The sequence below is a fragment of the Semicossyphus pulcher genome, unplaced genomic scaffold (assembly GCF_022749685.1).
Source record: "Semicossyphus pulcher isolate SPU_LCO1_2020_fin unplaced genomic scaffold, fSemPul1.0.p SCAF_14, whole genome shotgun sequence".
Taxonomy (NCBI): domain Eukaryota; kingdom Metazoa; phylum Chordata; class Actinopteri; order Labriformes; family Labridae; genus Semicossyphus; species Semicossyphus pulcher.
In genome coordinates this window covers 22,371,499-22,394,742 of record NW_027211648.1, presented here as the reverse complement: position 1 = coordinate 22,394,742, position 23,244 = coordinate 22,371,499, and the positions used below count along the sequence as shown (strand labels likewise).

The window sequence follows — 23,244 nt, the reverse complement described above, 5'->3', positions numbered from 1 at the left end:
TCCCATTGTAAACAGGTGAATCCAAAACCTTCCATTGTGTATTAGTAAAAGGAGTGCATTACAGAATGTATTAATGCGCTTAAAGAGGCAACTGCTAAATGCTGATGCCAAGATGAAGTATATACCACCCACCTGATTGTGATATGAATAGTTTCATTGATGTACTTGATACTGCTGAGAATGTTATAAATAATGAAGCTACTTGGCGACTGCTTCTATCTGTTCAAAGGTTTAAATCATTCCCCGACAGCAGATTTTTAAATACATTTTATTCATCCTATATTCACCCTTGTACCAAGTGGAACAAAAATCTTTTTCCCAAATATTTAACTCAACATTTAATAGGCTCTTTTCTTTTGTAGTACATGATCAAAACAGATTTTTAAATCTACTGGGTATAGCAAAAAAGAAATACTATTCAGACAAGTTTAAAGAGGCTTTTAGCACAAAATCAGACATTCAGTGTAGTGATTGACAACATTATTAACTCTAATACCTTGGCAGCAGTTTGTGATGGAATCAAGGCTAAGCTTTTAAAATAAATAGCGTTATTAGTTAGTGAGCAACAAACTCATGTCCTCTCACTCTTATTTGGGTCGTTCCAAAGCAAATTAAAGTCGCCAGTTTTTGAGCAATGAGCCTTTTCACTGATTACCGGCCAATTTGTATTTTACCTTGCTAATCCAAAGCTGTAGTGTATGAAGCGGGTTTAAACATTTGCAAAATAAAAACATCCTGTATATTCACCAATGTTGATTTTGTCAAAGTCACTCAACATACAGTACGTGGCTCTCTTCAGATTAGACAAAATTCCAGAACTTTATACAATAATGTGATTAAACTTGGTATATTCCTTGATTTATCAAAGGCTTTTGAGATACAGTAGTATATTATAAAATTGTCATTTCCACACTTCAGCACTATGGCTTTCAGGATGTTATGATAAATTGCTTTAGTGACTTTAATAGAGATCGAGGGTTGTATTATTAATATAGTTAAGCTTTATTGTGAAGGGCCTCAAGGAGCTATACTTGGGCCACTTCTATTTCTCATCTACATTATGTTTACTGATGAGACCAATATTAGATATTTCATCATATAATCATGTTTTATCATGACACAACAGAAGTTTTGTTCTTTGTTCAGAAAAGCCAATGATATTCTAGATAACAAAATGTCCCCAAATGTTAAAAAATGTTAAATCAATCCTGTCTTTGGACAGTCTAACATGTATATGTTTACAACATATCATACTGTAACTCACTAAAATACTTTAATTATTATTTCATTTTTACATTTAAAAATAAATCATACAATTATTATTATTTACAAGACATTTTTAGATAGACAATTTTGTGAAATTACCGTGACCCAGTGGCTCCCTGTTCAAAACTAAAAATCTCTTTTCAACACAGATTCAACATCCATTCAGCCATTAGCTGTACCACTTATTCTATGAATTAGGGCTCAAGCCAATGCCAGCATTGGGCAAGAGGCAGGGTAGACCACAGGCCAATCCCATGGCAGACACATAGAGACAGATGACCATTCACACTCACATTTACACCTAAGGGTAATTAAAAGTAAACTTTACTTGCTTGTCTTTGGGCCTTTATGTTGAGTAAAAGTATATCAATAGCAAGGATGAATAATAAATCATGGAGGTCAGATGGGTCTCCTACATAATCTCTGCTATTTTTGCATTTTTTTCAGTTTTATCACCCTATTTGTGCTAAGAAAAAAAAAATTAAACAGATACAACTTTATAAACTGAGAGGATTATTTGGGTGTTATTGGTAACTGTGCCTTCGCCCCTTTGGAGACTTGGTTGGCGTGACTCACACTGGGATTCATTAGAGGAAGAATGATTACTTGATTATTTAACTTAAGTACATTTCTGTTCCTTCACTTAATTTTTGGCAGTTCACAGGAGGATTGCCCTTTCATTTCTGTTGTGACACAGCAGAAACCTTTTTGTTGTACACACTTTCCCTTAAGCTGGCTCGTTTGCCTCATAATTCACACAGTAGCATTCAGAATCACATCCTTAAAAATATCTTGTGGCTGCTTTGCATATTGGTCTTTTGAGGCTGTAGATTGTGGCTGATCTCTTTCCCAATTCTCTATTTTTTATTCACTAACTAGGACATAGCTTGTTGAACTACAAAAGCTTGAAGGAAATTAATCAAGCAATGTGTTGCTGATTGCTCTCTGAAAAGTAAGAACACTATTTCTATAAGCAACTAAGTGGTTTGAATGTTTCCGGCCGTTTATCACTTTTAATGGATCATTAAAAGCGAGGGTACTGGGTGGGTGCACTCAGGCTGCCACAACATGTGCAAAGTGCACTTAGCATTTTGACATGGAAATGACCTCAATCACTGAGCTTTGCTGTGTCTGATCATAATTTGCAAAGCCCCTCATCTCTCCAAGATCTGTCTTGTTCATGAGCTGTACAGAAACAAATGGGTATCAGTTGTTTTCTCATTAAGATTATTCAAAATACTATTGTAAGAACAAAAACAGCCTGGCTTGTTGAGGAAATTGCCTACCTACAATTATTCTGCACACAAGCTTTTCTCTTGTTGAAGATCAACTGTACAATCATCCGAATAAGGGCTAATGAAATAGAAAAAATAGGATTACAAATGAAATTGGATGCAGATTGAAATAATAGTTGAAAAGGGTCATACCTATTGCTTAGAAATTTCTCGGACAGTAGGACCAGCTTTCACTATTTACCCAGCCCCTCTGTGTTTCATTGATAGAAAATAGATGAGGCGCTAATGGATGTGTGCCATCAGTAGTTCTCCATCCTGTGTTAGACACAGGCTTTGCTACAGGCCCCTTTGTCCTGAGCTTGTGTATTGATTTTCTGGCATAAGCTTGGTTTTCTTGAATGGTACAATTTGTAAGAATCATAATGTCGGGTAAACTTACTTACTGAGGCCGAGTTTCAGGAAGGATAAAATGCATGGCTTCAATTTGCCAAACAGGAGCTTTATTATTACTTGGTGCAGCTCTCTCGACTGAAAGGTCTTTTAAAATGAGATAGGCTTACCTATCGTTTACATGACTACACAAAGAAAACACTAGAAGCTTGAGCCAAACCACACTTACTTCCAGCAGAGAAAGTATAAATTCTAGTCATTGCCCGGTGGTCCTTCTTTCCTTTCCTTCTCGCTTAGTCTCAAGGCTGAATATCAACATGTGCAATGTTTTGGAATATTTATGCATGCAAGGGGATATGAGTTAGCCTGGGATTTCAGTGCATTTAGTGAACATTTAACTGGTCCAAACCTACTCAATTCCCAAAAGGGTACACTTTGCCAGTTTCCAGCTATGTTTGCAGACAGCCAATTATGCGGCAGGTGTAAAAGGCAGGAATTATTCTGTGAAAGCATCCAGGAAGCACACACACACAAACACACACACACACACACACACACACACACTAATTTGATTCTGTAACATCAAGCCTTTGGAGCCGAATTGTGGCTTTAACAAATCACAGGAAAAGACTTTCTGTCTCAGTCACGGTGAGCCTCGGGCTTCTGTCACAACTGTAGTTAGAAATCCACAAACAGCACACTGCAGTCAGTGCTTCTGTTGCAGCAGCAGATCCACATACAGAACAGATATCAGGAGATATAAAGATACTTTTGATCTCTGCTTCTGATCAAACTGCAGAAACACTGACAGAAGTTGCATAGTTTATATATTTTTTTGAAATAATAACTATGCAACAAAATGCTGGTTGATACTTCTCATCTCTCACCTAATGTTAATTTTGGGGAAAATCATGAACATTTACATTTATAACCTTGCTTTTTTAAGAACATAGAAGATGCTACACATTTGCTCTGGCTGCCCTTAGCAAATGCTGTACTTATGCTTTCCAAAACCGGTTAGGCTGGACCTAGCTTACTGCCAAAAAATCAATTTAGTTGCTTCATACTGCATAATACTGCATTGTTTTTGTTGTAGGTGGTTCCAAATACAGCCGATAAACCTCAAGACTTTAAATGTTTCTTCTGTCTACAATGTTTATTGCAACTCCAAATGGCCTCCACAGAAGGTGGGGTGAAAAGAGATAATGGCTAGATGGAATGATTGGTCAGATATGTGGATAACAGGAGTTTTCAGAAAGTAAAGGAAATTGTTGGATAGATTTGCTGCACATAAGCATCCTTAACTCTTAGTCAAAACTTGTCATAGGAAATTGTGAGTGATTTGAGAGGAATATTTTAAATATCACACCAAAAATCTGCAGTTGCATTTATAGTGAGGAGCTATGATGGACGACCCTGGTTTCAGAAGTAAAAGTCACATTCCTTTCTACCAAATGTATTTGACTCACAGTTGGAGCATTTCTACAGCTTGTCTCGACATTAAACTCTGAAGGTTGAATCATCAGTACATCGGATTTGCCACTGCAGTACAAAATATCTGGTTAAAATAAATTTGAAGTTACAAGCCTGTGTATTTTAAAACCTGAGCAGAGAAATTAACTGTGACTCTCAAGGTGCATTTCAGCAATAAATATCCAGTCACAGAGCACAAAGAATTCTGTTAAATAAACCAGCAATGGCCCTAAAGGTTATTGTGCTAAAAAAAACGGACTTCAACTACAGCTTAAAATAAATTAATTGCTTAAAGAGAAATTGAATATGCTTACAAAATGAACAGAAACATCTTGAGTGAAGAGGCAATCTGAGTAATAGTTTATTAAAGCACTGAAATATAAAAATGTTTTTTGCATTCGTGTATTGGCTTAAGAACAAGGGTTTCCAGCTTGAAATGTCATGTTTAGAGCCCAGGCAGGACTAACCTGTTCAGAGGCCCCCAGGGCAAAGGTACTTTTTCAGGCCCCTATTAAAAGTGACCTTTGATCTGTTGCTGATTTACTAATTCAGTCGAACATAAACCCATTTGAATGTTGAAGGTCACACTGTCGATTTACAACTTCCACTTAACGCCCGTCATGCTTGTGTTGTCCTGGCTGAGCAAACTCTGTCAGAAAGGGCCGATAAAACAGACTCTTTCCCTTTCACTCCAATGTCACCTTGGCTGTCACCAATGTGTGAATTATTTTGTAGCTGGAGTGAATTCTTGGAAATGACAGTGGAAATTGCTAATCCGTCAGAATGATTTGGTGACAGGCGAAAGTGCTAATCCCCACATGTTATTCAGTGCAAGTGAGGACGGCCTAATCCCTTGCTGAGGGTCTGATGTGAAAAGAGATGATGCTAACTAAACGGCTCTCCAAGAAAATGATAGGAGGGTCTGGGAGAAAGTTCATACTTCCAGTACACACTGAAATTAGCACAGACAATATTTACTGCTGCTCTGTGGACTTTGCCATGAATCATTTTTGATTGTAAGCCAAAAACATATTCATCTGATGACTGACAGTACAGTGAAAATCAGATTTGTTCCACAGGCGAGTAGAAACCCACTCTGCAGGGGAAATGTGTTTCTGTGGGATTAAAACGTTTAGGAGAGGTTTCTAATGCCTGTTTTTTTATATATATATATACACACACACATATAGACACACATACATACATATATTCAGTTATGATGCTGACTGAGTATTCATACCTAATATGATATCAATTTTGAGTAGGCATGGGGCACTCGTTTAGCTCAATAAAGTATCAATAAATCTTATCATATCTTATCTTATCTCAAGCTGCCATTACTGCATTGGCGTCTCCCTACAACATCTTCAAGTTTGAATGCAAGCTGTCCTAAGAAGTGAACAATATTCTACTTTTGCCATTACTTTCTATGTAACTTTAATTTTGCAACGATATAAAGGACACTGGGAAGAACCTATGAAGTTAACCAGCTGCTCTAACAGTCGTGACAAACTTAAACTTTGGAAAAAATGTGCACAATACACAAGCCTTTGCGTCATGATGAGTCCCCCCGTGTGAGACTGGACACTTTACATAGATTTACTGGCCGCGCAGAGGACTAAGATATTCTATAGAAGTGGATCAAAAGTACTCTAATTATTATATTAATATTTGTATTTTTAGACTCACTTAAAAGCCACCTCGCGTAATGGAGCATCTGCCTGTATCATCCCGCCGACATGGTCCGTGACGAAAGCAGCGTTGCATGCTTGTTTACAGTTTACAGGCAGGTGACACACAGACTCTTCTGCACAGTGGCCAGTTCTCCGTGTGCTCTGGCGAAGAGCTGCACTAATGTGATAACAGACTCACTAAACGTGTTTTACTTGTTTCACTATAGCACGTCCTGCGATATAAAAAAAAATGTGTCAATGTACGTAGTCTGTGTTGATTAAATACTGTTGTTAATTGATTAAGCTAACTAGCCAGTAGAATATTGTTATATTACACAGCACTTGGTCAAGTTTCTTTCTCTATTTCTCCATTATGTAATCAGGCTGTTGTTGTAATCAATGTCTAATATGTTAGAAATAATGTTTAGATCGCCTTATTAAGGTACCTTCATCAGTAACTGGAGGCAGCTGTCTAACATTTTTACTCTCTATGCTGCTGTCCCAGTCAGCAGGCAGCAGCAGACACTGAGTTCCCGCCGCTGTAATGGTACACACAAATTAGATGCTGGATACGTTGCCCTCGGCCCCTTCCTGCATGTCTTTCCCCACTCTCTTCTCCTAATATGTCCTCTCTCTCTTCAACTGTGCTATCAATAAAGGCAAAAATGGCCCCAAAATTGGGTTTGAGTAGGCATAACATCCAAACATTCATAATTTGTCAGTAGAAATGTCCATAAACACTTGTCACTCACAAAATGCATTACTTGGTTATTTCAAGATATAGTTGCTTGAAGAATCCTTGAATCCATATGAAGCTGCTGCAGCTTATACTGCTAAGAACAAACTGGTTAGAAGCTAGTGTTAATGTGTTGCTGCTTCGGCACGATTCTTCCACAAGTTTAAACATCTATCTGAAAAAACAGCTGCTCCAGACCAACCAGCTTTCAGGCCTTTGTTACATTCTTGTTATTAATAATTGTCAGCAGGATGTAAATGACTTCCAAGAAATGTGGGGCTGAATACAGAGAATATGTCAGGTCCAATGCTGACATAGTTTTTAAGCGGAGCAGACTTCCCAGGGAATGAGAGGAGTGTGAGTCCTAAGAGGGAGGGAAATGTAAATAACAGCATATTATAGTTACAGATTGTTTGCGGCTCATGAGAAATGACTGAATGATTTTCAGGCCAGTATTAATTAATAAGATTCTTGCCTTGGCTTCAGATACCCAACTAACTGCAGATAATATTTACAATCAGTTCGAATTGTAATTTTTTTTAGGGGTAAGATTGAAATGAGTTACGCAGTGACCCAGAGGTTGTGTGTAGAGACAAGATGTCCCCACTCGCTTTTTGAATGTGCAATTGAATTGAAAAGTCTGATCATCAACCTCTGATGCAGCTACCGTATTGTTAACTATGTGCCTCATATTCACAGAGATGAATCATCTTTTCTGACTGAATGAGAGGACTGAAGCTGGGAGTGAATAGGCCTAGAGATTTGACACAAATGGTCTAAAAATATCTGACTGTTGAGTGTGCAGGTAGAAATTGACAAAATTAGTCCTGCAAGCCAAAAACATGAAATAATTATCAGAAAACTTGAAGTTGGAGTGATAATTAAACCTTTAGACTGAATTTTTTGTTACAAAAAAATATAGAATTAAAAAAGAGATTGGTACATTGCTATTATGGTTTTATACAACACATTTCTTATACAATATGGTTTTGTGGGCCTGTTATGACTTTTATCATGAACAGGCTTTTTTAGAAACTATACTAATGTTTATTATATATTATTCAGGCAAATGTGATATATTTTTACATTTATTTAGTAAGAAACAGGCATATTATACATATTGATATTGTATGTTTATGTAATACATTTTTTGTTGCTTATATATTATAGCATATTTCACTATAGTGTATTACTTACTTTATTGTATCCAACCACCCATAGGAATATCAATGCGTTTAATTCATTTTTTGCATACATATTACACTAATGTATATACATTTCAACTTATTCTTTACACATTTACTCATTTAAATTCTTCCATCAAGCAAATGTTTGGTATGGGTTTAAAGTGGTAATTTTGAAGATCTCAGTTTCATTCTCTTTGGCGGCACCTATGGTGATTGGCGGTAATTGCGGGATCACGCTTCCCAGATATCCAAACAGTGTTGCATGTGTGACCCACAGTTGGCTCCGGTTGTAACGGTTGTAACTCTTGATTTTCCTCGCATTTGATTTTTTCCGCGAAAGTCACCACTGACAGTCCATCTTCGAGATTATTAATTTAATTAAGCATAAAGGACAGATTTACTATTACTTTCTAATTTCTAGCACAATGATTAATTGTAAGTTATGCAAGTCGCAACCATAGACTGTATAAAAAGATGGACAACATGACAGCTCCCTAAAAGTGAAGCCAAAACATTTCGGGCGCCCCCTGCTGACTGGCTGCAGGATAGGTCATAAAGCCCGCCTCCTCCATGTTAACAGGTGGGACATGAGTCAAACTATATATATATATAAATTTTATATATAAAATCAAAATACACGCCCGATACATTTTTCGCAAACATGGTTTCTGTCATTATAGCTAGTTATTATCATTATTATTATCATGGTGATTCACGTCCAAGAAGTTTATTTTTAATTAGTTATTTGATGCTGTCAAAGTGATGATTGACAGCTCTGTTGACAAATTCGGCTCCTGCAGCCAATCAGTTTCGGGTGAACAGAGTGGAGGACGATCCGCGAGTGGAAACGTAACTAAAACAATCACTGCAGTCATTGAAGTTTCCATACCTGTGAACGTTAACCTCAGACCAACACAGAAAAGCTATTCTGCTGTTAAACACGGCGGTGTGCGGGATTCTTGCTGTTTTTTCAGTAAGTTAAGTGTGTGTGTTTGGGTTAGCGGAAGTGGCTATGGCCACTTCACTCGTCGATCTCTCCTGCGCAGTCTCTGGCTCCATATGACGTCACCATCGCAAGAAGGCAGCGCCTATCACAGGGGCTATTTTGGCATCAATTTCGTACAATGGGAGCAGATGGAGATGGAGAACAGATTGTCCATCTATATATACAGTCATTGGTCGCAACGATCTATCTATTTGATAGATAGGGGACCACTGCTTCCTGCAAATGACATTAAATGAGCTTACAAAAATAACCATAGCCACAAATAGTCGAACACATAACATGAAGATTTTATCATACAAGATGTAATGTGTTATTAACTGTTATGTTGTATTCGGGGCGGCTGTGGCTCAGTGGTAGAGTCGGTCGTCTTTCAATCGGAAGGTCGGAGGTTCAATCCCCAGCTCCCTCAGGCTACATGTTGAAGTGTCCTTGGGCAAGACACTGAACCCCAAATTGCTCCCGGTGGCATAGCCAACGGGTATGAATGTGTTATCTGATTGACAGTTGGGCACTTTACGTAGCAGCCTCTGCCATCAGTGTGAATGGGTGAATGTGATATGTAGTGTAAAATCAGCTTTGAGTGGTCGCAAAGACTAGAAAAGCGCTATATAAGTACAGTCCATTTACCATATTCTTGTTAACATGTGGGTAGTTCCAGACAAGCTGTTTTTCCTTGCTTTCAGTCTCAATGCTATGCTAAGTTAACCATCTTCTTAATTCTTCTTCTTCTTCTTCTTAATTATTAACAGAAACGAGAACTCTTCCTTGAATCACTTTGGAACATAATCACTGTTGTGAACATAAGAAACAAAAATAATACGTTTCTCCCTGTATACATGTATCATTGCTATGATGGATTTAACTTGATTCTTTTCAATATACCATCTGTACAATAAAAGTGAGTTTATAGGATGTTACAACATACTTGCCTCTTATCTCTCCCATTAATTGGATCTGGCTGTTCTTACTGTCTCTTATCAAAGTTCTTATGAACACAACACAGACACAAGATGCAGTTAGTCATTTATGCTTCACTTCCCAAAGTAAATAAAAATGCGTTATTTATGAGGTTTCCTGCTGTTTTCAAATGAGAGTACTTTCCATTGTTCTCTTCTCAGAAACCCCGAGAAGCGTCTGTTGAATCTTAAAATCAAGGACGGACTTAAATCAATACCTGGAATCGATAGGGGCACCATATAATAGCAACAGGCCCCTACGAGGACAGTACAAATGTCTCCCCTGAGTTTTGTGGTACACATTAAAATGTGGATAACAAGGCACGTGCTAACATCAGTGGGCTCTTTTCTCCTTTTTATTTTAAGCGTAAGCAATAGATTCAAGTTAACATTTGACCTTTTAAAGTGGCAATGCCTCTATGCAGTTGTGGTTTGGCATCATCTCTAATTGAAAGAGACAAAGTTTTGAAGGATGCAACAGGAGTATCCTCAACCCCTGGAAAACAGAATCTTATGTCACATTGTGGGTAGATCTTCTCCGGTACAATAAAACCTTGCATTTAGACTATTTGGGGGCACTCATATAAACTGCTGAATTTTTTAAACTAAACTATACCACAAATTATTCCACACATTATGTGGAATTAGTTTGCAGAAGAGAACATAATTTGAATGGGTGCAGGAAATACTGGTGTAATATGCTAAGACAAATCTTATTTTGGTGAATGAGAAAGGGGCCTATGAGTCAGTGTGGGTTTGCATATACCATGAAAAATGGATGAGTTCTACCTCCTGAGACTAAAATTAGACAGAAACCTTATATGGTGAGTGTCCTTCAAGTAACACTCTGATTTATAAGCAAAAACAAGAGACAGAGGGTGGGAAACCAGCAATTCTACAATACACTTGGTACACATAGGTAGAGAAACATGCTGGTCGACACACTAGGGAAAATCTAATTATTCTTTTTGCAGGAAACCTAAGCAGCCATTGAAATGAAGCAATTGCATCTTTTCAGGCAGTCATTTCACACAATATGATTACTGTGTGACTGTCCTTAAATGACAATTGTGCTGAGGGAGAATATGAAGAAGCAGAAGGGGTTCTATTTACAATGTAGTATGAAGATTGATACAATTTTCATGTTTTGTTTGGAAAATTTTCAAGAATCATGCAGCCAACAGCTAGTATTTCCGAGGTCTTTGTTCTTGCAAAAAGCAATGGCTAATTTCTTTATGTCATCCAGGCACAAGTGTCCATTACATAAATGTTTGTAAGGGCTTTACACAGATATGTCCCATTGTGCTTCTAGGATATTTGGTACTTGGTAAATGTTTTCTGATCTCTCACAGACTCCATCACTCGATGGATTTAATGGTTTTTTGGGCGGGGGCATTTTGCCTTTATTAGATAGGACAGCTGAAGAGAGATAGGAAATACGTGGAGAAGAGAGTGTGGAATGACATACAGCAAAAGGGCCGGGAGCCGAATCTGCGGCTGCTGCGTCAAGGACAGTAGCCTCTGATTATGGGTAGTCTGCTCTACAGACTGAGCTAAACCAGGAGTCCACTGATGGATTAAAAAATCCTGTTAAATAATTATCTTAAATAATTGCCATTGTGAGCGTAAAATGAGAAGACATTAATCCTGCTTTAATTGACTTTTTGTCACTTGGAACAAGCTGCAAACACCAAGTTCAACATTCCCTCTCCTTTTAGCTCTGAGTTGTCTCTTTCGCTGCAAAATGCTCCACTATGTTCACCAGCTAGTCAATAACATCTGACATTGAATTTGGTTCCTGGCAGGAAGTGTTCAGGTTTTTGTAGGTTTAATGTAAATTATTTTGCTAAATTAAATTCAGATTCATCCATATAGTTGGAATGCATGAAAACTAGGAAACTAGGAAAAGATAGGATAAATATTGCTTTGTAAGTTGTTGCCTGAGGTAAAATGTTATTTACAAGGTTAATGTGCATACAATGTCTTTACTTAATTAACCTTGTGCTGCTGCAGCCTTTACATTCGTTTAAGGACCTTTAATTCAGACTTGTGCCAAGTTGAACATCTCAGAAATGTTATGAGGTCCTGTCTTATAAGAGGCAATATGACCTTTCCGCAAGTGTGAATTGGGTGCTTATCCAAACATGAGACGGATGGGTAAAATGTGCATTCATTTAAACTTTGATATTTAAAGTTTTATTCCTGAAAAACAGGAAAAAAGAAAGCACATGGTTGCTGTTAAAAAATTCAGCTGGTGGAGGAACACTTTGTTCACATTATTTATGTCCACAGCATGGAGGCTCTGTTACAGAGAGTTTGTGTTCTTTGTCTCTGTGAGGCTGTAGTTTAGAAGCACTATGCCATCTCTCCTTCTGTCTATCAGTATGAGCAAACACTGACTAAGTATTAGCTGGGTTTTTCTAAATCCAGACACTGCAGGGTAAAGCAACATCCCTTGTGATCCTGCAGCAGAGCAGACGTACAACAAGCCACATGGTGGAAGACAGGATACGCTGTTGATAGCTCAACAAGGCATCGCTTCAGAGGAAACATGGCCAGTGGTGCAGAAAGGACCTGTTTAATTGGCAGAGTTTGAATGCACAAGCACTAATTAGCCGCAGAGAACACGGTCCAACTTCTGAATCCCAACAGCATCCTGAAAACCCTGCTGACATTTTGCACTCTGTAGGGTGGTCAGTGGGTGTGAAGAGTGCCACAATTCCCAGAATAGCAAATGCATATTTGGCTTGTTAGTATTTGTGTTGAATACACAGGGAATTATGATTAAACTGAGCTTGGGCTAGACTGAAAGTACAAAGTATTAAGGAGGCTTTCTTGTGCTGTTGCACAATCCATATCTGAGTTTTCTCAGTGTCCTGTAGCTCCTTTAGATCTTCTTCTTTACATCTTCTATCAAATGGTATGGACATTAAAAGGGCAATCAACAGGGGTTTCTTTTTGTTTCATCAGACAACTTGATGAATATGAATCGCTCATTGTTTGCTAATTCAGAGCATAGCAACAACTTGTACAGCAAGTTGTTTGTAAAGCGCTGTTATCAGGTCTTAAACGCAGTTTGCATGCACGTTTGTGCATCAACACAAGGATGCAAAAAGGATGATGGGTGTAACAATATGTCCTTTCAGGTCAATTATCATGCAGAGTATGTTATGCTATATGTTCACACTGCGGCAATAATCGTCTACATGTAAACTCTCTCATGTGAGATAATTCCATTATTCATGCCACTATTATATCTGCAGATGAGCAAAGCAGAACAGTCAAAGCAGAAAGCTGGCCTATGTTTAATATTTCATGGGGAAACAATAGAATGAAAGATTACTGTACACTTAAGGCTCCAGTGATACAATGTGCCAAATGAAAACGTAAAAGAAATACAGAAGTTTTTTAAAATGAGCAAACAAGTGTGAAATGTTCTTAAGCTTCTTTGCAGAGGCTGTGGTGGAGGTGAACTGAATCAGCTTTATGTTGAGGAAAATAATAATGGCTCCTTTCCAAGGTGCTGGGTGCAGAATGATTGCAGCCATGTAAATTAATTCAAAGCCTCATTTTTGCAAGACTGTGGGGAGTTGAAAGAGGATTTATAGAAGTGGATGCTATACAAGGTAACCACAAAAGCTAGCCATGCGTATAAAGTACTTCAAACCACACATATTGGGTAAAACTGTGCTAATAACATTAACTTACAGCTGAGTCATTGCAGAATAGATGGTACTCAATACAACGATTCAATATAAAGCTTTGTTTAATGAGCATCTGGAGGCAAAAGGAAATGTGTCAGGCACACATTCTGTCAATATAATTCATTACTTATTCATTCATAATTTTGTTGCTATCAATACTGCAATATAGAGTTTAAAAAATTCATTGGTACAGTCCAATTAAGCCCTTTTCTGTCTCAAATGCACTTGCTCTGCTCCTGTAAAAGGCTGTGGATTTGGAAATTGGTGTGACAATGAACAGGGATTTAATGGTGCTCGTCTTGACAGGCCCACAGATTAAAATCAACATGTGCAGTGAATATTGCTCGAGTATTACGGAGATTTTCTTGAAGAGCTGTAATCACTTTCTCAAGCTTTACTTGGTTAAAATCATATTAGAAATCGCAGTCAACTCATGCAAACAAGGATTTGACGTAATCGTGTGAGTATGGCTTTCGTCATTCCTTTATGAATTTGTGCTTAATCTTAAACACTGCTCTCTATTTTTCCTTCATCTCTCTTTCCTTCTCACTCTCACAGTGACTCATGCATCACCCTACAGCTTCATTCGGCTGTCAGATTTTCTACAGTTTTACTGACTCTAATCCAATTCAGAACCAAATCCCAAAATGGTCAACCCTGCAGGCTGCCCTTCCATATGACCCCATTCACCATTACCATTTGCTGAGAATTCTGTGGGATCTTGTAGGTGTTCAATCCTGCCAATGACACGGTTTGCTCCAAGCGTTTCTAAAAATATGGCTGGCTTTAAAGGGAGTCAATAACAAACACAAAGGTCAGCCTGGGTCAGGCTATCAGAGAAATAACTATTCACAAATAGGCCACTCAGTGTATAGTGTCACATGACAGTGATGTCATAAATGTATTATTTGAATTTCCATGAAGATTTATTTGGTAAAATATATAATGTCACCTTAAAGGTTGATAGTGTAAACATTTAGCAGACAGCTAAGTCATTCAGTAGACATGTAGCAACATTAGCAATGATTTGCAGTTGGGTCTCTATAGCAAATATTTGTCCAATATTCACCTGCCTTTTATCACTGCTTTGGTCTGCACCATCTCTTCAGGACCATATGCCTCTTTAGTCACTAAAACAATTGCCTACAAATGTATTTCTGCAGCTGTTAGTTAAGTGGTGACCGCCGAGCCTGTCCATGTTGCTGAAGCTGCATGGGCTATCTTCAATTAAATACCATACTCTCTCACATACAACTAATTACACACAGACACACACATACATACACTATTCCCATACATTTCTTCTTGATATAATGCATTCTCCAGCCCCTAACCAGAACATTTATTGGGCTTTCATGGTTATCAAAAACTTGTGCTGCTTTAATAAGGACATCTAAAATATATAATGGCATTTATAATCTTTTTAGTGATATTTAATTTTGGTACTTCATTTTCTGTGAACAAATCAGCTTCCCATCCCTACTCCTGAACATGTTGGAGGAGATTTTTCCCCCATCTGCCCTCTGACTTCTTCTCCATTATTGCCAGTTTGAAGAAAAGTCTGAAAAGTCTACAAAAACAAAGGCCTCATCAAAATAAGTTTCTACATATTTTCCTGATTTTGAACAGGTGCCATGCAACACAAAACATTTTTTTTTTTTTTTAATCTCACTTAGTGCTTCTGTAATTTAATAGATTTGCTATTTTTCACTGCCACAACATGCTGTTACTTGAAGTATCCCATATTACAATATTATATTACATTATGTCAACCATTTCACAAGGCAAACTGCAGTGAGAGAAAAGTTTGTCTTAAAGGGAAATGACTTAAACCTTAAAATCAAAAGCAGCAGAGAACAGGGGGCTCTTAGTGCCAAATATGGATTAGGACATCAAACAGACTGCTGGTCTCAAGCTGAATCAAAGCTACATCATTTTTCAAGGTGATGACTTGTACAAGTACTGAAATAGTATTTCAGTTGAAGTACATGGTTTACAGTCTTTGGAAAATCATCTCTATGCGATTAATGTCTGCATTGTGAAACCTCATTTATGACAGATTTGTATTTATGATATTTACAGTAAATGTAAATGTGTTGGATTTTTTTAGGATTACAGATTTAAAATCCCAAAAAATTGTCTTTAAAATCCAATACATTTACAGTATTTTCAGTGGCCTGTCAGAGCTCGTTTTAAGGTACAACTCTAGAGAAAGTTAAAAAGATAGCGTGACAATTGCCATTCTATCACATGCTATCCTACTAGGAGCTTAAATAACTTAAAAGGCTGTCGTGTTTTCGTATGTATACCAACTCTCTGACGAGAGCCGTGGTCAGACTGCATGCTGCCTGACACTGCAACAGATCAGCAGACCAGTTTCCCACTGCAGCAACAGACAACTGGACTGTAATTATTAAACAGACAGGCAGAGAGGATCGGATGCTGACGGGTAAAGACAGACTGATAAATACACAAAGACAGGAGCGGGCTTGTGGATGGATAATAAGGTAGATAGACAGAGATAGTTACCAGAGCACCAGATGGATGGGCAACAAGACAGGTCGGCAAATAGCGATGCAGCCAGAATGACAGATTGGAAACACCTTCAACTAGGCTTGCATTACCAATGAAACTGAATTTTCAGGAATATATTAAATTTGAGTTCTCTCTCAATGCAAGGAGTAAAGGAATATGAAAAAATGCCACCCTCCTTACTCTTCTTCTTCCTTTTTTCATTAATTTGATTGGCAGACTACATAGAGCGGATGGGAGTCAGGGTTTGTAGTTGCTGTGGCAACGGCCTGCTCTTTGTTAAAGGCTACATTCCTGGCATCTGATGTTTCTGCGCTGCGATCGATAAAATCCCAGCCTGCAGGGACTGATGAACGGACTGGGGTTTTGCCAGGCCAGCCAGGACCAGAGAGAAAAAAGGAGTTAGGTGGAAGATATGTGAACGAGAAGACGGATAGATAAAACAGAGATAGAAGAAGGAGGGAAGGAGCAGAGATATGGAGATGCAAGCAGTGCAGCTGCTGAGCCGGGCGGAGGGGGTGAGTGCTGTGGGAAAGAAAAAGAGTGTAGTGTGTGTGCTCTCCAGCTCCTTCTGCCTCATCTCAGCTATTTTCTGAATGTCACTCACTTCACTATCAAAGTAAGGTATGTGTCTGTCTGTGTGCTCATCATGTGCTTACCTTGGCAGGATTTTGCTTTGCAATGATTGACAAGAGCTTTGTGAGCAGTCAATAGCTTTTTAAAGGCGCCTTTCTTATTTCAATCATTTTTCTTTGCTTTTATGATGCATTCAAAGTTTCACTGTTCACAGATGTGTCTAGTGTTTTGAACACCTAATAGAGATAGCAATGAGCAGAATGCAGATACTATGAGTAATGAGGCAATTATGGTCAGCTTCACTGTATACTTAGCCATCTGTCAATTCAACAACCTGTGGCTAACGGAAGGTGTTTTTCTGTCAAGGTCTGTCTTTCTAATCTGTGAGGAGTTATAGCTTCCAGAGAACATTATGTTTAACAACTGAACTCTATATTACAGTGGCTAACTCATTTAACTAGTAAATGAATGAGTAAATGAATAAAATGTGAAAACAGTAAACAAAATAACACTGACAAATTAATTAGAGAATTAAGAATTTTAACAACAATTTGCTCAGATTCAACAATACCTTCCAACCTCAGAAAATAATGTAATATTGTAAAGTGCAGTTATGCTGTTAGGTAGGACATGTGTTGCTGTGCTAATGTGCTTTTTATCATCATGAACTAAGGCGGTGTTTGCGAGCAGAGTTCAAGTAATATGCAAATGTTAACTATCAAATAGTTTTATCCTGAAATGAAAATGATTGTTTTGAAAAAAAAGAAAAAGCCTGATCATTTCAAGAACAAATATCATCATGCACCATCTCTTCATGTAAATGTATGCATCTTTTATTTTTCACAGTTCTTGTGCTCATTGCTTTCTTTAAAAAAATATGATGATGTATATGCATTCTCCATATAAAAAATCCCATATGTTCAAACATGACACTGATGGCTCAGTAGTACTCTGTGGATTCACTCATAGAAACTACCAGACATAGACATATAAACACCATTATCGCTGATGCAAAGTACAAAGTCACACACATGCGGCAACAACGAATCCACATGGGCTTTTATCCTCACTGCAGTCTTAGAAGGGTAATTTCTCGCCATCGGGCTGAAACAGCCTCCATCCTCATGAAACATCCCCAGTTAGCCTGCAACCTTTTGTGCTACCACAGTGATGAACGTTCACATTTTTCTGTAGATGATATTTCTCTTGCTGTGTCTTGCCCTGCTGTGAGTTTAATTCCTGGTAATATTCACCTTGCCAAGAAAACGGACAAGTCATTAAAAGAGGAAAGACATAGCAGTTAAAGGGGAAATACAGTGTAAAAGGTTGAAAATGTAAAAAGGCAAGTGGCAAGCAGAAGAAAACTGTGACTATTGTTGAGTATGGAGTATTCTGACACATTTCTTCTTCACGTATTGTGTCTTCCAGGGATTGTTCGTGATGGTGCTCTGTATGGACAAGAAGCTGTGCCATGACAGAGGGCAACGTGGGTAAAAGAGACATGCGACACCCAGCCCTGCACCACTGCCACCTCTTCCTGGGTGGGGCCTTGCTTCTCCTGGCCAGCCTGGCCCAGAGCTGCCCCGCCCGATGTGAGTGCTCTGCCCAAAGCAAGTCTGTTAGTTGCCATCGCAAGCGCCTGCCCACCATCCCTGAAGGAATCCCCATTGAGACACGCAGCCTGGACCTCAGTAAGAACAAGTTACGCATCATCACGCCAGACAACTTCTCTTCATTCCTGCAGCTGGAAGACCTGGACCTTAGTGACAACCTCATTAGTGTGGTAGAGCCTGGCTCATTTCGTTCTCAGCTTGCTCTCCGCTCGCTCAACTTTCGCAGTAACTTGCTTCAGCTGGTTCCTGCTGGCGTGCTGTCAGGCCTGACTAACCTCTCACGCCTTGATCTCAGCCACAACCGACTGGTGGTTCTCTTGGATCATGCCTTCCAAGATCTGCGCAGGTTGACGTCCCTAGAGGTTGGTGACAATGAGTTAGTATTCATCTCTCAGCGGGCCTTTACAGGATTACTTGGACTCCAAAGTCTGACCCTGGAACGTTCTAATCTGACTGTAGTTCCCACTGATGCTCTGGGACATCTCCACAGTCTGCTTGAACTACATTTGCGCTACCTGAGCATTGGTTTTTTAAAGCCCTTCTCCTTTAAGAGGTTATCGCGTCTCCGCCGACTGGAAATTAATTACTGGCCTTGGCTGGACACACTGCCTCCCCTCTCTCTGCACGGCCTAAACCTCACAACCTTGTTCATAACCAACACTAACCTGTCTGCCTTCCCTGGCGCAGCGCTGCACAACCTGCCCTACCTCACACATCTCAACTTGTCCTACTGCCACATCCAGCATATCCATCAGGGAGAGCTGGGTCAACTCCCACACCTAGTGGAGCTCCGGCTCCAAGGGGCTCATCTGATTTCTATTGAGCCTTTTGCATTTGTGGGCCTCAAATCTTTGCAACTACTGGATGTGTCACAGAACCACCTGGACTCTCTGGAGAGGGGAGTGTTTGCCTCACCAGACAGCCTTCAGAGGCTCTGTCTAGGTGGAAACCCATTAGTGTGTGACTGCAGATTACTTTGGTTGCTCAATAGCCACAAGCCCCCCTCTCTGCAGATTCTGGATATCCAGCCTGAGTGCAGCGCCCCTGAGCACCTCCTGGGGAAAGCTCTCCGTGACCTGAAGGAGCCCCTAGTCTCCCGTTACATGACCTGCACCAAACCACGGCTTGGACCCAACACAACCCAACTGCTGATGGCTGATGAGGGTCAACCTGCCCGGCTGAGCTGCATGGCGGAGGGAGCACCGAGGCCCTCAGTGGTCTGGATTACACCTCACAGACGCTACATCACAGCCAAGAGCAGTGGTAGGGTGGAAGTCCAATCAGATGGTACCCTAGAGATCAAGACAGCAGAGCTGCATGACAGTGGGGTGTATTTGTGTATTGCCAGTAACCCTGCTGGCAACGCTAGCCTGTCAGCATCTTTAGCTGTGAAGAGCCTGGGCATTGGGGACAGATCTCACTATAGCAACAGGAGCTCAAACTATCTGACAGACTCTAACAGCACATGGGGGAATGGGACAGTATTGTACAACATGACAGTCCCTATAGACATTAAGACTATCATTATATCTACAGCTATGGGCTGCCTATCCTTCCTAGGTGTGGTCATCTTCTGTTTCCTGCTTCTATTTGCCTGGAGTCGAGGGAAAGGACGCCATAAGAGCAACTTTGATATTGAGTATGTCCCTCGCAAATCCAACGGGGCAGCAGCAGAGGTGTCTGAATCAAGTGGCCCACGACGAGTCAACATGAAAATGATTTGAAAAAAATGACTGAAACATATGATAGCAAGTCAACAACAAAATGTCCACATATCAGCTGAAAACATGTTTATTTTCTATGACAGTGGATTTGTGACAAACGAAAGTGGTGTAATAATATAGTGGGTGTCAATATGACAGTGATCTAGTGATAAAGTGGGCATGTGAATATACAAGTGATATATGAAAACGTGGACGTGTTTATATGAAATAATGTTCTCATACAGTAAATTGAATATAATACTATAACCAACATATCAATATGGGAGTGATATAGTGCTACACTAGGCATGTGTTTCAGTGGTGATGTGATGAGTAATGATGTCGTCGACTCACCGTAACATCAAGGTGAAGGAGGGAGCTGCTGGGAGTGACAGGGGACATCTTTGCGTGGCAGTAGAGCTATCATCGCTGCAACATGTCAGGACTAAATCGTCTAATACCCATATTAGCTGCAGTATGAAAGGTGTGTGTTCATTTGTGCGTGCGTATGTGTGTGTGTGTGTGAGAGAGAGAGAGAGAGAGTGCATCAGTGTGTGCATGTTGCATTTGTGCATTTCTTTGTGCATGTGCACGCATTGCCTTTCTTGTTGGATGGAACAATTAAAATGAATGAAAGGGTCCAAAGCATTTTTTCAGGCCTTTGTTCTGTCGTTGTAACAACAGTATTGTCACTGTTGAGAAAAACAGAGGATTCTATGTGTTTGTATGCAAAATCACAATGATTAAATTCAAGAAAAATGCTGCGTACATTTTGAAATAGGTCATTATCCCCTTGGAATAACTCCAACATTAGATGGGGATTTTTCTAAACTTAAGAAAAAATTAAAACACACTGAGTGGTTACAATGTGAATTTTGAGCTTTCCTTTACCAAAGAGCTCAGTTTCCAGCAACACTAGACACTTTCCTGAAAAAGCAGTTGTCAGTTGTGTTATTACTCTGGAAAAGCTGTTAGCTATAGAAATAGCATGTTGAACCCATTTTATAACACAATAAATCATGGGCAGATTTTGCTGCTAGACAAATCCCTTGATATGATGAAAGAGTTGGTGGCTAGAGACAATGGCAAAGATTTACTGGCCTGTGCCCTCTTTGGGACGAGACAAAGTTGAGCTTCACAGATTTATGGGTTGAATTTTCCCCCTCTCTCATTTTTCTTTGATGGCACCACTTCAAAGCTGGCGTGTTCGTATTCTTCCCTTGGGCACCGGGTATTTAATAGATGGCAAGTTGAAAGTTGTAGTGGAATCTTGTATTGTTTTTTGTTTTTTTTGTTGAAAATGTTTTAAATGTTTAGAAAAAAAGTGTTAAACAATTAAGGGCAATTCTTTGTAATGCAGGGATGTGGGTGTAAACTTGTGTGATCCTGTTGTGATAAAATGTTTAAGGTTGTACAATTGTTTTCATATGACAAATTTATGGGTATATTTTCAAAAGGAAATAAATCTTAATCATACCCTTAATTCGAAGTAAGCAGTTTACATTTTGGGGATTGAACTTAGATTGATATTGACATATTTGCTTTTCATGTCCTACTTTTAGTTCTGTTGTCTACATTATAATATCACTCATAATAATTAAATATGTTCCTGTAACCCAAGATAATTCTCTGTCACAGAGTATTGTATCGTCATGAGAAAAAACATTTTTGTCTGAATCTCCTGTCCAAAAGTTGTCTAGTTATAATAGTAATAATCATCATAAATAATAATAATAGATTATGATACATAACCATCAATATGGCTGGAGAGGTGGCAATGTCAGTTGTTCTGTCATTTGATCAACACCTTTGTTGATGACACTGATGTCCAATGAGGAAATCCTAATGACTTTGGCTAACCATCATATGTTTGGCATTTAAAATTGTTTTCGTGAAATGGCTTAATAGCGTTTAGATGTATTATAATGAAATTTCTCTCACAATGAATGGAAACAACTATGGTGCCCCTTGACTAAAAGTGTGCAAGATTGAGGCGCTATTAGCACAATTAAAAAAGTATATCCATATTATGTTTTCATTGGTGTATATTGACCTTTTTGAGGATGTTATTGAGGGCTAGGATATCAGAATGCCTAATATAAAACATTTGCTCAGTGTTACATACAAATAAAGGTAGAACATGCTTACTGCGTTCTGAGGATCGTTTCAGGATGTTAGTATGGCCTGAACTATCAGAACGTGATTTATAAAACATTCCTGAAATGTGGTTTGAACGTTCTTACTGCAACTCTCTGAAAATGTTTTCAGAGAACATTCTCCTACTATTAAAAACATTGCACGTAACATTCTTAGAATCTTAGAACAAAAAAATTCTTACTGGGTAAATGCCACTATATCTAGAACACTGTTTCTTTGAAGGTTTATAATTTGAATTTTTAAAGCCTATATACCTGCAAAACAAAATCATTTTCCATCACCCTGCAGCTGTACATTGTGTTAAGCTTTAATAAGCAATAATTACCATGATAACAAGCTACATAAATTGGAAATGGTAAGCATTGCACATCAGCATATAGATTGTGATTTTGAGCATGTTAGCATGCTAGCGCAAGTCACCGTTGTGCAAGTCTCACATAGACACAGACATGATGTCTTTTCTAATAGATTGTCTGTCTGTTTCCCCCAAGTGTTCAAGCCAGGACTTGATTAGTTCATCTTTTCACAGTAAGACATCCATGGCAGTGCTGAGAAACCCTGGATTGTGTATTCATATTCGAGCTGCTAGAGGTTGCACAGCCAGGGATCTGATTGTGCGCCACTCATCCATGTGATCCAGATGGGAATTGGAAAACTGCGACTCTGTGCAGCTTTTTGCTGTTCACACTAATCAGAAAACATCAGAACTGGGGCACATGAAGGAAAACATCAGAATTGGGGCACTTTGAGCGACAGCTTGCACATAGCCTAAATAGCCTGTAAGGAAGCAAAACATACCACTTTATGTGACCTGACACCTATTTAATGTGCAAACCAGCATGACTTACCTGCAGTAACATCAGCATAATCACATCCAGGCCAAATGCATCATCATGAAAACTTGTTCTCAGCAGTTGCCTTCTTCACAGCCGCAAGTGACAATCAGATACAAAGACAATGCTAATTTGGCATCCTGCTCAATCAGAAAGCGTCTTTTCCCGACAGCGCTTCATGCTAACAGTAAAAAGAGTGTCTGC

General features: G+C 39.0%; 1 protein-coding gene across 1 annotated transcript in view; it reads left to right on the top strand.

The window, feature by feature from the left end:
• Positions 1-21,533, top strand: part of lingo2b (leucine rich repeat and Ig domain containing 2b) — a 35,349-nt gene extending 13,816 nt beyond the window's left edge. Inside the window, exon 2 of the mRNA XM_069662456.1 lies at positions 18,163-21,533. Coding sequence (XP_069518557.1) covers positions 18,206-20,071 — 1,866 coding nt within the window. The 5' untranslated portion in view covers positions 18,163-18,205 and the 3' untranslated portion in view covers positions 20,072-21,533. The remainder of the gene's footprint in view (positions 1-18,162) is intronic.
• The last annotated feature ends 1,711 nt before the right edge of the window (positions 21,534-23,244 follow it).